Consider the following 15,781-nt stretch of genomic DNA (forward strand, 5'->3'; position numbering starts at 1 on the left):
AGGATTTATGAGACTGTGTGTGTGTGTGCACACGAGTGTACTTCTTTATATATCATGTTTTCCATGTGTTGTCTTCTTCTATTCTTTTTCCCAAGCAGTGTTTTGACTTAACAGTTTGTTTTGAATTCTGATTTCTTCAAAAAGAGAGTTTTATTTTAAGTGCATGCCTGTTTGCTTGCACATGTGTGTGTGTAATGTTTACACAGTGCCTAAGGACCCGAAATGGGGACCAGTTCTAGGAACTGGAGTTATGGGTAGTTGTGAGTTACAGGACACGGGTGCCAGAACTGAAAAGCAAATGCTCTTAAACTGCTGAGCCATGTCTCCAGCCTGGCATTGTGTTTCTATTTCAATGTCACCCTTCCTTTAGGTCTGGCGTGCACTAGCTCTCTTATCTTCTAATCAGGCATACTGCCTAGGTTTGATGTTTGTTGTTGTTGTTGCATAAGGCCCCTGTTTTTACCTCTTGGCTTTTGAGTTCTTGTTTGGTATTGTTCACACCCTAGTTACCTTGAAGCTTGATTTTGATCGTTCATTTCTTTGCCCCATTGCTAACTGAGATAAAGCTCAATTTCATCTAACACATTTTTTATTGATTTAGTTGTCATGTGCTGGTCAAGCCTCTCTCCTTCTAGAAGCTTTCATCTTCTATTTCTGCCAAACTAATCCCACCCATTTTTCAAATTATAAAGTTTTCTGCCATGGCTGTTTGGTTCTATTTTCTTGTAGCTCTGTTAACTTCCCTAACTAAGCTGGAAGCTCTTGAAGGTAGATACCAGGACTCCTGGTGATTTCTGCAGAGTCGAGGAAACAGGGTGGAGATAACTATTAACACACAACACCTACGCTGGGTGCCTTATAATTGACAAGGCTGAAAATGCTCTTCCTTAGACAGTACTTCTCTAAACAGTAATAACACTGGTGACAATGTGAGCGTTAAAGGCACCCTCATACACTGTTGGTGGGAAGTTTAAATATTCCAGCCAGTATGTTCATCAGTGTGGAAGTTCCTTAAAAATTAAAATCAGAAAATATAGCCACACCACTCCTGAGAACATACAAAGTAATCTGAACCAGCAACCATGGAGATAGCACACCCACAATCAATACTATTCACAACAGCAAATACATGGATCAGCTTAGACATCCATCAAAAGACAGACAAGGAAAACATAGTACAAATATCCCATGGAGGTTTTATTCAGCCACAAGAAGAATGTATAGAACTGGAAGGCACTATGTTAAGTGACAGAAATCAGACTCAGAAAGACAATGTGATATGTGTCTTTCATCTGTGGAATATAGATTTTAAATCATCTGTAGATAAGACACAAATGTAGAAAGGGGACAATTCAAGAAGAAAGGGACTGGCAGGAAAGGGGAGAAGGGGGTGTGACTGTCTTGGAATGAAACCCACCACTCTGTACATTGAATACATGCTTATAGCCCCCACTGTGAACCAACTCTGTAGCTCAGGAATCATCTGGACGTGAGGAGCACAAAGCTGTGACCACTCTCCTGATGTGCTGAGGACAGTTCTTCTTTTTTCAGGTGGTTGGCAACACAACATCCGGAAGCTATAGCTACGGCATCCAGAAGAGCCTGGCTTTTGCTTATGTCCCAGTAGAGCTCAGTGAAGTGGGGCAGCAAGTGGAGGTTGAACTACTGGGTAAAAATTACCCAGCAACCATCATACAAGAACCCCTGGTACTCACAGAACCTGCTAGAACCAGGCTTCAGAGAGATGGTAGAAAGACAAAACTTGAAAAGGACCAGACAGCCACGCTGTAGCTGATAGGACTGCCCTCAAGTCTCACTCCTACCAGGAGAGAGGTGGCCAAGACATCATTTCAAAATCATCAAGATCTAGTTCATTATTTTAGTAAAAACCTCTTAATTGTTTCCTAAACACGATGGTTTGAAGAATTATGCTGTTCTTTCAAATGAAGATTTTAAAATGAACACTTTTTATTAGCCCAAGCTGATGTTTATGAAACCCAATCAAGGAAACATTAGGTGTTTGCCAATATAAAATCATGATTCTAATGGAATCAAAGGACTGTGATTTTAGGAACACAGTATGTGGGCTGATAGCTGAAAACAAGTGAATAAATTATCTTTTACATAAAAAGATACAATGATATGGATTTGCTTTATTGAGAAATTCTTCCTGAGGTGGATAAGTTAGAGTTTTAACTTTTCACAGTTTGTCTACACGGTTGAAATAGCAGCATCTGTTATCAGTTTATTGTGTATGTTGTCATGCAGTTTTTTCAAATGTTTACCAGTTTCTTAATGGCACCTTGGAAAGTGGCTTTTAGGGACATTGCAATTACCCTTTCCCAAGCTTCCTCTTGTCGAGAGCTTTCAGAAGGAAGAGACTTCCTAAGGAAGCAGTACTTGTAAATCTTCTGAAATGAAGCTGAAGACTAAATAGATTATGCCAGCACAAACAATGTTTGGATACTGAGTGCCTCTCTCTGAGAAAGAATTAATGCAAGCTGACATCACACAGTGCCCTTCTGAACAGCTTTTCACAAAACATTTAACAATACAGGTCAAACAAAGGCTTAAGAGCTGACAGGATTACCCTCAGCGCTATGGATGAGAAGGAAAAAAAAAAGTTGAGAAATAATCCTTTGATATACTTCATAAAATCATTAGAATTTAGTTGACTGAATAAATCAAAAGGGTCTTAAGGGCAGTTTATGCATCTATGCATTTGATCCATGGCTTTGGACTTTTCATAGGTATTAAAGAAAGTTGGACTTAAAGCTTTTTAAGATGCTGTAATGAAAATAGACTCTAAAATTATTTCTTACCTTGTAAGTTTTGAAATGACACCTAATTTACGTGTTAAATATTTTATCAAACTAATCATATATTAAGATTCTCTCCCATCATCAGTTCCTTTCGGTATGTCCTCTTACATGAAGAGGAAACCCTTGGTTACAAATGCTTCCTAATTATCAGGAATATTATCAAGCTTGAGCCCAGTTCCCAGTTTAGGCTGATAGAAGCCCCTGTGTGTGATTTGGAAGGATAGCTTCCCATCCTCTCCTCTCTTACCAATGGGCTCATAGTCCTCTTGTACTGAAGCTACAATAGTAAGAAGCAATGTTGAAAGCACAATATTGATATCTAGGCACAGTGGCTCATTCCTGTCCTCACAGCCCTTGTAAGGCAGAAGAAGAGGATTACTTCAAGTTCTAGACTCTCTTGGGCTACAGAACAAGACCTTGTTTTAAAAAAAATCCCTAAACTAAACAACAACAGAAACCAAACAAACCAAGCAAAAACACTGTACAACAGTGAAATGCACAGGACACGAGACTTGAAAAGAAGTATTCGCTACAGTATTATTGTGGGGCCACTTAGATCCAACACAACTTAAACACCAGGTCAATGAAGATGACAAAAGTTTATTGTAATCAAGCCACTACCAATTGATCAGGGCTGCACAACAGACTTGAGAGCTGAACTTTGACCCTGAGCCAGATTATTATAGAATAAGCCTGAATACCACAAACATCTGTGCCAAATTATAGTTACATTTTTCTATCATTTGGGATTTACAGATAAGAGCTTTTCTTATGTGGTTGGTCTATGTCAACTGATACAGAATGTAGGTTTTACAGTCCAGCCAATCAAATCCATTTGTTTTTTTTTTTTTTTTTTTGTAGTTAGGAACAATCATTATGTTTTAAGGAACAAAGAATGAATAATGGGAGCTGTGATTAGGAATAGGTATTATGTTATGTCCTGAAACAGAAGACAAATAACAAAAGCAGTTCAGCTATTGGGAAGTCCCCAGCTCCCTAGGGCCTGGGACCTTTAACTTAGTTTTCCCCTATGATTAAATGGAGTCTGAAAACAAAATGGCAGTACTTAGGACAAGTTTCTTTTGCTTACTCCCAACAGCATAAGCCTCCATCTTGACTTCCCTAGGAAGTTGCCTGGGTTCCCTTTTTTTGTTTATGTTGTGCTACTAGAAGTTAGGTCACACCCCTGAGCTCCTATCTCCACCAGCCAGTGTTCTGACAGTGTCTAGGCAATCCATTGCTAATCAATTATATACTGCCCAGTTTACAAAGGTGAGCCAAGCAGATGTCTCCCCATGGGATTATGAGCTGCAGCTCACAGAGAACAAGCTGGTTAGCAGGGAGAGTTGTAGTTGAAAAGATAGTGCAGAAAAGGAGGCTATGAAGCCTACAGGGGATAAGAGTTCCTGAGAAGGGAGCACCAAGAGAAAAGAGAAGGAAAACCAGGTTACCGCGCACTCAGCTCCTTGATGTCTTGTCAGCCAGCTCTTGGATGAATACTGTGACCCAAAATAGCCCAAGTGAAGTCAGGCATCCTAGCTCAGACCTATACTCTCAATTACATGGAATTCTGAGGCAGGAGACTTCTAAGTTCAAGGCCAGCCTGGGCAACTTAGTGAGATCTTGTCTCAAAATGAAAAGTAAAATGGGTCAGGGCTATAGCATAATGGTAGACTACTTTCCAACCACTTATGAGACCCTTAGGTTTGATCCTCAGCTTTAGGGGTAGGGGTAAGGGATAGAAGGGAGATCCCAAGCATAACCACTTCCAGAAAGTAAATCATATGCTGAGAAATCCCAGAGAACAGGGCCTAGGATTGCTGTGAGCTCTGAACAGCAAGCAGTCAGCATTCTTGAAAATACCAGAGTGGGCTGGCAAGATGGTTCAGCAGACAGAAATGCTTGCCTGACAACCTCAGTCATTCCCTGGGACCCACACAGTCTAAGGAGACAACCAACTCCCACGTGTCATCCCCCGACCACTATGCACTCACCATGGCACAACAAGACCCACCCTCTCAATATATGAACAAACAAATAAATAAATGTAATAAAAATTTTTGAAAGTACTGCAGAGATTTGTAAAAGAATTGTACAGGAGAACTATTCTAAAGAACTTATGATGGCTGTACTCAGGGCAGAGCAGGAGGGTGGGGAGTTACAGGCAGTTGTAAGCTACCCAAACATGGGTGCTGGGAACTGAACTGCAATCCTCTGAAAGAGCAGCAAGTACTCTGGATTACTGAGTCCCAGATTTCTTCTTTCCAAATTCTTAATTGTATGCAGAGCAAAAAGAAAAAAAAACAATAAAAACATAAACAAACAAAAAAAAACAAATGATGAATTTTCTGATGAACTGGAATTTTTTTTGTATTTTTAGTTTTTGTTTTTGTTTTTGTTTTTACAATTTATGTATTATATATCCCGACTGAAGTCCCCTCCCTCAATTCCTTCCAGTCCCACCCTCCCTCCCTCTTACCACCATCCTTTTCCCCTAATCCACTGAAAGGGGGAGTTCTCTTCCCCTGCCATCTGCCTGTAGCTTATCAAGTCTCATCAAGACTGCCTGGAGCCTCTTCCTCTGTAGCCTGGTAAGGCTGTATTGCCAGTTGCAAGTGATCAAAGAGCAGGCAACTGAGTTCATGATAGAGGCAGCCCCTGCTCCCCTTACTCAGGGTCCCACCTGGGACTGAGCTGCCAGTCAGCTATAGCTGAGTAGAGGATATAGGTCTTCTTTATGTATGGTCCTTGGTTGGTGCATCAGTCTCTGCAGGACCTGCAGTCTCACCAGGGTTCAGATTTTTTAGCTTTGTTGGTCTCTTGTGGGGCTACTGTCCCTTCTGTGTCCTTTTATCCCTCAACCCCATTCTTTCATAAGACTCGCTGTGCTCTGCCCAAAGTTTGGCTGTGAATCTTAGCATCTGTTCTACTTCGATCCCCTGTTAGGTGGAACGTTTCAGAGGATCCTCTACAGTAGGCTCCCATCCTGTTTCCTCTCTTCCACTGCTTCTAGTATTTATCCTGTTTGCCATTCTGAATGAGATTTAACCATCCTCCCTAGGGTCCTTCTTGTTGTTTAACTTCTTTAGGCTAGTTTTAGCTTCTTTAGTAGTTTTGAACTGGGATATTTTCAAGTACAGAGATATTTAAAATAATCCAGAATTGTTCTCAAAGAGACACAGACTATTATAGTCTGGTTATGAAAGCAGATTCACCAAACATTATTATTTTTTCTAATCACCCATGTGTCTGTTGCTCATGTAAAAGAAACTATGAAATCAAAAGCTCAAAAAATATGTTTTTTTAGTAAATGGACAAATACAGCTGCCATGACTCTTAAACCCTGATGCTTGAAGGAGACTGGTTTTGATGATGTCATTGACACAGTTGTAATGCTTGAGGTTTAAGTACAGAAAGGCTGAGGGGCTGAGAGTATGTTCAGTGATTGAAAGCTTTTGCAGAGGACCAAGGTTCCATTCCCATCACCCATAGGGCAGCTTACAACCATCTGTAACTCCAGCTCCAGGGAATCTTATGCCATCTTCTGGGCTCTGTGGACACTGCACCCATGTGGTATACATACATATATGCAGGCAAACACTCACATGAAAGTTTAAAAGTAAATTACACACATAGCAGGCCAGTTTATTGCAATAGAATGTGTACATATTAATACTGTCCTTTTTCAAAATGATATTTATTACCTAATATATTTTAGAAATATTACCTCTTTTTTTCAGTTTGCTTATATGGTATGCTGGGAGCCAAAGCTATCTACTGAAGCCTAAGTCAATTAGTGAGTCAAAGCTATCTAGTGGAGACAAAAGGTGTTTACTAGGCCAAAGCCAAATAGTGAGCAAAGGTCATTTAGTGGAGACCTAAAGCTATTTAGTGAAAGTTATCTAGGACCCTAAGTCATGGGTGATAGACTGTGAGGACATCCGTTTGTTAGAGCATCTGTGAGAAAACATCCCTATGGTGTCTTGCAGGCACCCTATTTAACACATGAAAGCACTCTTCCTGTCTCCTGCAGCAGCTAATTACCTTCCCCCTTTTCCTGCCTTCTCCCTATATAAGTTGGGTAAAATTTTCTAATAAATGAAGCTTTGATCAGACAAACAGACTTGGCTTCCTTCCTTGAGCTTCTTGCCCCTTCCCCCCATTCCTTCCACTATCCTCCCTTAGGAACCGCGTTGAAGCCCCACTGGTCGGGGCAATGATAGATTACATTGATGGATTTCTGTATATTGAACCACCCATGGGAGATCTTTCCATATTCTGATATCTTCTCTAATTTCTTTTTTTCAGAGACTTGAAGTTTGTTTGTTTGTTTGTTTGTTTGTTTCAAACAGGTCTTTGACTTGCTTAGTTAGAGTCACACCAAGGTACTTTATGTCCTTTGTGGCTATTGTGAAGGGTGTTGTTTCCCTAATTTGTTTCTCAGCCCTTTTGTCTTTTGTATACAGGAGGGCTACTGATTTTTTTTTTTTTTTTTTTTTAGTTAATTTTGTATCCAGCCACTTTGCTGAAGGTGCTTATCAGCCATAGGAGTTCCCTGGTAGAATTTTTGGGGTCACTCATGTATACTATAATATCATCTGCAAATAGTGATACTTTGACTTCTTCCTTTCCAATTTGTATCCTCTTGATCTCCTTATAGCTTGATCTGTCTTATATCCCTGATCTCTCCAAGACTTTAAACATAAATGGATGTTGGATTTTGTCAAATGCTTTTTCAGCATCTAATGAGATTATCATCTGATTTTATTCTTTCAATTTGTTCATATGGTGGCTTGGTAAGATTAACATAGTAAAAATGGCCATCTTATGAAAAACAACCTACAGATTGAATGCAACTCCCATCAAATTACCAACACAATTCTTTACAGAACTTGAAAGAAAAATTCTAAACTTCATATGGAATAACATGAAACCCAGGATAACTAAAACAATCCTCTACAATAAAAGATCTTCTGGAGTTATCTCCATCCCTGATGTCAAGCTGTACTATAGAGCAACAGTAGTAAAAACTGCATAGTACTGGCATAGAAACTGGCTGGTGGATCAGTGAAATCAAACAGAAGACCCAGAAATAAAACCACACACTTATGGACACCTGATTTTTAACAAAGATGCCATACCATACAATGGAAAAAAGATAGCATTTTCAACAAATGGTGCTGGTCTAACTGGATATTCACATGTAGAAAATGCAAATAGATCCATACTTATCACCCTGCACAAAACTGAAGCCCAAGTGGATCAAAGACCTTAACATAAAACCAGACACAATAAACCTGTTAGAAGAAAAAGTGGGGAAGAGCCTAGAACTCATTAGCACAGGAGACAACTTCCTGAACAGAATACCAACAGCACAGGCTATAAGATCAATAATCAATAAATGGGCCCTCATGAAACTGAAAAGCTTCTGTAAAGCAAAGAGCACGATCATCAGAACAAAACGAATGCCTACAGATTGGGAAAGGATCTTACCAATCCTATATCTGACAGAGGGCTAATATCCAGTATATATAAGGAACTCAAGAAGTTAAACAACAATAAAACAAGTAATCCAATTAAAAAACGAGGTACACAGCTAAACAGAGAATTCTCAATAGAGGTACATCAAATGGCAGAGAAACACTTAAAGAAACGCTCAATATCCTTAGCTATCAGAGAAATACAAATCAAAATGACCCTGAGATTTCACCTTATACCCTATCAGAATGGATAAGATTAAAAACTCAAGTGATAACACTTGCTGGAGAGGATGTGGAGAAAGGGGAACCCTCCTCCATTGCTGGTGGGAATGTAAACTTGTACAACCACTTTAGAAATCAATCTGGCACTTTCTCAGACAATTAGGAATAGTGCTTCCTCAAGATCCAGCTATACCACTCCTAGGCATATATCCAAAAGATGCTCAAGTATACAAGAACATTTGCTCAACCATGTTCATAGCAGCTTTATTTGTAATAGCTAGAAGCCGGAAACAACCCAGATGTCCCTCAGTGAGGAGTGGATATAGAAATTGTGGTATATACACACAATGGAATGCTGCTCAGCAATTAAAAACAAGGAAATCATGAAAATTGCATGCAAATGGTGGGAACTAGAAAAGATCATCCTGAATGAGGTATCCCAAAATCAGAAAGACACACATGGTATATACTCACATGGTATATAAGTGGTTATTAGACGTATAATATAGGATAATCATATTAAAATATGTATATCTAAAGAAGCTAATCAAGAAGGAGGACCCTGGTAAGAGGATCAATCCTTATTCAGAAAGTGAAATGGGGTGGACATCGGAAGGGAGAAAACAGGGAACAGGATAGGAGCCTACCACAGAGGGCCTCTGAAAGACTCGACCCTGAAGGATATCGAAGTAGATGCTGAGACTCATAGCCAAACTTTGAGCAGAGTGCAGGGAATCTTATGAAAGAAGGGGGAAATAAAAAGACCTGGAGGGGACAGGAGCTCCACAAGGAGAGCCAAAAAAAAAGAAGAAGGAAGGAAGGAAGGAAGGAAGGAAGGAAGGAAGGAAGGAAGGAAGAAAGAAAGAAAGAAAGAAAGAAAGAAAGAAAGAAAGAAAGAAAGAAAGAAAGAAAGAAAGAAAGTGCCAGGAGCCAAAGCTATCTACTGAAGTCAAACAGTGAGCCAAAGCTATCTAGTGGAGACAAAGCTATTTAGTGAAGCCAGAGCCAAGTAGTGAGCAAAGGTCATTTAGTGGAGACCTAAAGCTATTTAGTTGAAGAGTTACCTAGGACCCGAAATCATGGGTTAACATCCCTCTGTTAGTTTTAGATTGTGATAACATCCCTCTGTTAGTTTTAGAGCATCTGTGAGATAACTTAAGAAAACATCCTTACGGCATCTTGCAGGTGCAATATTTAACCCAGGAAAGCACTCTTCCTATCTCCTGCAGCAGTAAATTAACCTTCCCCCCTTTCCTGCCTTCTCCCTCATCCACTTGTTGCACCAGGGGTTCCAGTAGCCATCAAGCTGCATCCTTTTCCTGTGAAAGAAACACAGACAACTCCTCGTCCCCATATGAGTACAGGGTTGGGTCTACGCCATTGATTTGTTAAAGGATTTCTCCATTTTACATTAGCAAAAGTTTTTTGGCTTTTGTACGCCAAAATCTATCTGCTGCAGATTTACCATATTTATCCAAATTTTTTAGAAAATTTAGGTGTCCAGGGGAGTGGCTCCCCCTTCTTTGTTTTTTTGCAAGTAAATCTTAATTGTTTAGTGGGCATGCTTTAGTATGCCTTGTCCTTGAAGATAGCAAGGTATTCCAGTTATGTGAGAAACTTGAAACTGTTGACAAATCTTTTAAAAGATTTGTTAGTATATTCTGCTCCATTGTCAGTTTTAAATTGCTTAGGAACTCTTAGAACTTTAAAAGCCTGTAGACAATGAGCAATAACATTTTTTGCAGTTTCTCCTGGTTGAGGAGTGGCAAAAATGAATCCAGAATAGGTATCAATGCAAACATGTACATATTTTAATTTTCCAAATTAAGGAATGTGACTAATATACATTTGCCAGATCTGACTCCTAAATGAGAAACAGGTTGAAATTGAGGACAAGTACTGCAAGCCTTGACTATACTACATGCCTGTTTCTTAGTCAACCCATATTTAAGTCTCAAGGTTTGACTATTAAGATGATGCATGTTATGGGCATCTTGGGCTCTTTAATTGTAAACAATAAACTTTGGTGGCTTTATCTGCCAATGCATTTTCTTTTAGACAGGGGTCCTGGCAAATTAGAATGAGTCCTCAAATGTCCTATAAAAAAGGAAAAGTTTTTTTTTTTTGTATCAAGTTTTGAATTTGTAAAAATAAAATTCCAGCAGAAGAAAATATCTGGATGTGACCTGCAGTCTCTAACCTAGGAAAAGACAGAGCTACATATGCTCTAGCCATAAAAAAGTACCTGTAATGGGGTGCAAGATGACATTACAAGGGGAGGGCCCAATTGCCAGCTTCTGAGTCCCCTGAGAAGCAAACCTGATTGCATAGAGGTTGGTGTCTGATTGCTCCTAACCACAACCTGCTGGGGATGCCCTCAGGTGTTGATGGGGTCTTCCTCTCCTCCCCAAAAAGGCATCCAAAAAGGCTGCAAAAAGCCTTGGGAGGATCAGGTCATTACTTTCCCCCTCTGGTTAATGCCCACCATCTGCAAAAGACCTCATGTTTAAAATCTACCCGCTAGCCTCTTAAGGCTTGTTTAAGAAGGGAGCCTCTTGTTTAAGAAGGGAGGAGATGCCGGGAGCCAAAGCTATCTACTGAAGCCAAAGTCAAATAGTGAGCCAAAGCTATCTAGTGGAGACAAAGCTATTTACTGAAGCCAAAACCAAGTAGTGAGCAAAGGTCATTTAGTGGAGACCTAAAGCTATTTAGTTGAAGAGCTACCTAGGACCCGAAATCATGAAAGAAAGAAAGAAAAAGAGAGAGAGAGAGAGAGAGAGAGAGAGAGAGAGAGAGAGAGAGAGAAAGGAAGGAAGGAAGGAAGGAAGGAAGGAAGGAAGGAAGGAAGGAAGAAAAAAAGGAAGAAAGAAAGATAGATCTGAGCACAGGGATCTTTTCTGAGACTGATACTCCAAGCAAGGACCATTCATGGAGAGAACCTAGAACCCCTGCACAGATGTAGCCCATGGCAGCTCAGTGTCCAAGTAATGGAACAAGTAATGGGAACAAGGACTGTCTATTACCTGAATTGATTGGCCTGCTCTTTGATTACCTCCCCCTCAGGGGGGTGCAGCCTTACCAGGTCACAGAGGAAGACAATGCAGCTAGTCCTGATGAGACCTGACAGACTAGGATCAGATGGAAGGAGAGGAGGACCTCCCCTATCAGTAGACTGGGGGAGGGGCATGGGTGGAGAAGAGGGAGGGAGGGTGGTTTTGGGAGGGGATAAGGGAGGGAGCTGCAGTTGGGATACAAAGTGAATAAACTGTAATTAATAAAAAAATTTTAAAGAAATATTAAATCAAAATATTTTTTGATTTAATATTTATTTCATTTTTATTTTTCTCATTTGCTTTTTGCTTATATAATTATATTATTATATATCCATCAATAAAAAAATTTTCAGTTTTTTATCTTTCTTTTCTGGTCACTATTTTTTATTTCATGTTATCACTAAAAATAACTCATATAGAAGAGGCAAGATTCTTTTTAAAGTGAATCTCATCATTTGATTGTCTAAAATTGAATCTATATCCTCAAACAAGGCAAACAGCATTTTACCACTGAACTATCTCCTTAGACCCCCTTTTAAGACAGAGTCAAAGTTCTCCAGGCTGGCCTTGAACTACAAAACTTCCTCAGCCTCCTGAGGAAGCCTCACTAAGGACCACTTGAATTACCTGGGTGAGCACAACCTCCCTGTGTGGCCTCTCTGTGGGCTTAACTTTCCAAACAGTTCAAATACTTGACCTAACTGGCAAAATGACTGGTGAGGATGCTCTGAAGGAGCCACCAAGAAGTCCCTAAGATCATAGGGACCAGAAACTAGCAGCGGTTGGAACCATGGAAATGATACAGAGCTACTGCCACAGCTGTATCCAAAGAGACATCTTTACTCTCACTCTCCAAACCCTGACCAGGGTTCCTCATTGACTCAGTCCAGCTGGATTCAAGGAGGTGAAGAGGCCTGGCATTTTGTGTAAGGGTTAGCTTCTGGTGATATAGAGCAAAGAAGAGGAAAACTATAGAAGATAGCGGCTACCAATGAGACAGTGAGGTGTCTGTTGATTTGTGGTCAAGAGCAGCATGTGTGCCTAGTTGGAAGGAGTGAGTGGGTGGGTGAGCTAACACTAAAAAGTCTACTCATGTTAGACTTTTAGTGCTGTGACTGCCTGAGAAGCGACTTCAGGGTAGATCAGGAGTGATAGTTTGAGGAAACGTTTCACCATGGGAGGGAAGGCATGGTGGTGACATTGGCTAGGGTCAGCCTGTTTGCTTACACCTCTGGGGGTTGTGACCTGAAGAAAGGCTGGGCTCAAACTCAGCTTTAAGCTCATGCCTGATCCAGGAACCCACTTCCTCCAATTAGACTACACCTCTGAAAGGCTCTACAGTGTCCCCAAACAGCGGCATTGTCTGGGGACAAAGTTTTCAAAGCACAAACCTGTGGGGAACTTTTTATATTTAAATCATAACTTAAGCATTTTTTTTCTTTATGACAAAGTAAAATATGCTACTATTTAGGTTCAAATAGGAATATATATGTATATACAAATGTATACACTATCTCTGAAATATGGTATTTATTAGTAATTCTAAAGAGTCGAAAGATATAGTTATGTTGTGTGACTGTTTGTACTACTTATTTTAACATAATATGTACATTTCGTTTTTAAGACTCCATAAAATAGCACATATATTTCACTTTCTTCTCTAGTAGTGGAATTTTTTTGTTGTAGCGTATGCTTTTTTAAAATGTGTTTACATTAGTTTGTTTACTTCAACATGGTTGCTTCCAACCATGTTATTATGTAGCTTATTTTTAAGAAGTGGGTATAAAATGTAGACAATGCAGCATACCCCTAAAAAAGAGTGTTCATATTGACTTTTCAAATTTTTATTTATTTGTGTATTTATTATGTATATATTTACTTATTGTTTGTTTGTTTGTTTTATCAAGACAGAGTTTCTCTGTGTGGCCTTGACTCCTGGACTCTGCTTTGTAGACTAAGCTGGCCTCAAGCTCACAGCTATTCGCCTGCTTCTTCGTCCCTGAGTGCTGGGATTACAGGCTAACGCTACCACACCCTGTTGCAGTATATTTGATCCCACTGTGAATCCCAAATTTGTGAACTATAGACCCTGTTTCTTTAGTGTGGTTGAGTCCTATCACATACCTTTAATCCAAGAATTTTCTTTCTATTGTAAACTAGTGATATGGTTCACCCAGCTGTGGCACATACCTTTCATCCAAGAACTTTCTGTACACAGATTTGAAGTAAATTAACCCTAAGCCAAGACAAGGAGCAAAAAACTGACAGGGATTAAAGAGTAGGAGAGTCTTTGAGTTGAGGGGTATTGAAGACATCGTGGAGAAGAAGAGCTTTTATCTTAAGCTTTGGCTTTAGCTCCTCAGCTCTCTGGCTTTTGGGGCTTTGAGCTAGCAAGCCTTTGACCTTGAGTTTTTTTTTGGCCTTTTACTCCTGTTAGCTGAGCTACTGAGCCTTTAGTTTTTTTGTTTTGTTTTGTTTTGTGTTGTTTTTTGTTTGTTTGTTTGTTTTTTGTTTTTGTTTTTCCCATCCAGACCTGAGCTGAGAGAGAAAGTCAGCTGGGTGCTTTTTCTGCCTCTCTGAGCTAGCAGGTTTTTACTCCAGCATCTGGTTCATGAGTCTTTATTGGTAAAACAGAACAGTTGGGGTTTTCATTTTATAAAACAACATATTTCCTTTTATGCACATAATAAGGACACAAAAGTATGCAAAGGTTCATATGTAGAGGAATTGTAATTCAGAACATGGCTACTCTGGTAAGAGATCATATCTAAAGACCTTCTAGGTCTGTGTGATCTGCCTGGAAAGCAGACACACCTTTAATCCCAGGAGACAGAGGCAAGCATATCTCTGAGTTTAAGGCCAGCCTGGTATGGAGCTGGTTTCAGGTAAAAAACAAAACTAAAGTAAAACAAAAAACAAACAAAAAAAACTTCTAGGTTCAATCAGTGAGTTGAAAAGGCAGTTGTAGAATTGAGTTTGTGGCAGTTCATAGAATTCAGAGGCAGTTTTATCAGAACAGATTTACAGAGACAAATTGCAGAGAGAACAAGCTAGAAACAGGTAAAGACAGATGAACGAGAGAATAAAAAGGAGCCAGCAGATTAGAACAGATTGCTAGAGTAGAGTTAGTTTGAGGGCAAGCAGAGCAATGCAGTCAGAGGCCAAGAGAGAAGCCAGATTGAATCAGTCAGCTTGGAGAGGACTAAGCTAGAAGAGCTAAGTTGAATCAGCCAGCCAGAGTTCAGAAAAAGGTTATTCAGAGGTAAATTTCAGAAGCTGAAAACATTCTAAACCGATTAGATTGTATGGAGGCTAGAAACTTTTAGGACTAGGCTTGGGTTAGCATACAGAGGCAGTAAACCTTGAAGATGATGATTAAATCAGGTGAATAAAATATACTTTTACCTAATCCCAGCACTCTGGTAGGCAGAGGCAGGTAGATCTCTTCGAGGCCAGCCTGGTCTACAAAGTGAGTCCAGGACAACCAAAGCCACACAAAGAACCCTGTCTCAAAAAACCCTGTCTCAAAACAACAACAGCAAAAACCCTTTACATGAATTGTAGAAACCAAACACTACATGGCAGAGAAATACAATGTTGTCATGGCCAGACAACAAGGAGAGAAGAAATAGAATTACTTTGTTAGAATCCATTGCCTTAGGTACACTGCCACGCAAGATTTCATTATCAAAATAGAACTATTTTCTGCTCTCTGCTCTGGCTGGCTTTGAAACTGGAGATGATAAGCAGTGGGCAGGATGAAGGGGTCACGGAAGTTTAATTTTGAAGCTTTAGGTTCAGCTCTCATTCAAACTTAACAATTTCATAAGTTTGGAGAATCTTAAGAGCTAAAAGGGAATTGTTGTTCTTCTTTTCCTTTCACCTTTTCCCTCCTGATGGACACACACACACATAGAGACACATACTAAGGCACAGAACAAAAGCAACAATAAATTGAAGGCACTGCCTATGAAGAATTACCTTTTTAATATGCTGTATGGAGGCTCAAAGGTTCTTCCTGCTTCAATAGTATCAGAGAGTGTAATGTATGTATGTAAGTCTTAACAACTGGAAGAAGGGTCAAAGGACCTCAGGACATTCCTTGGACATCTGTTTTAGGACTTAATAGCCCTATGAGACCCTTTCCTTAGTTGCAAATGCCTCCCACATCAATTTCTATAACTAAGTGTATCATGAAAACAGT

The 15,781-nt window shown here is 39.8% G+C and overlaps 1 protein-coding gene across 2 annotated transcripts in view; it reads left to right on the forward strand.

The window, feature by feature from the left end:
• Dmgdh (dimethylglycine dehydrogenase) overlaps positions 1-15,547 on the forward strand; it is an 88,786-nt gene extending 73,239 nt beyond the window's left edge. Inside the window, exon 16 of one of the 2 annotated variants that reach the window (XM_060385573.1) lies at positions 13,485-15,547. In XM_060385573.1, coding sequence (XP_060241556.1) covers positions 13,485-13,535 — 51 coding nt within the window. In that variant the 3' untranslated portion in view covers positions 13,536-15,547. Of the gene's footprint in view, positions 1-1,551; positions 2,139-13,484 lie in introns of those variants that run through there. The other variant, XM_060385572.1, reaches the window with a different exon arrangement.
• Positions 15,548-15,781: the final 234 nt, after the last annotated feature.

The sequence above is a fragment of the Meriones unguiculatus genome, chromosome 6 (assembly GCF_030254825.1).
Source record: "Meriones unguiculatus strain TT.TT164.6M chromosome 6, Bangor_MerUng_6.1, whole genome shotgun sequence".
Taxonomy (NCBI): domain Eukaryota; kingdom Metazoa; phylum Chordata; class Mammalia; order Rodentia; family Muridae; genus Meriones; species Meriones unguiculatus.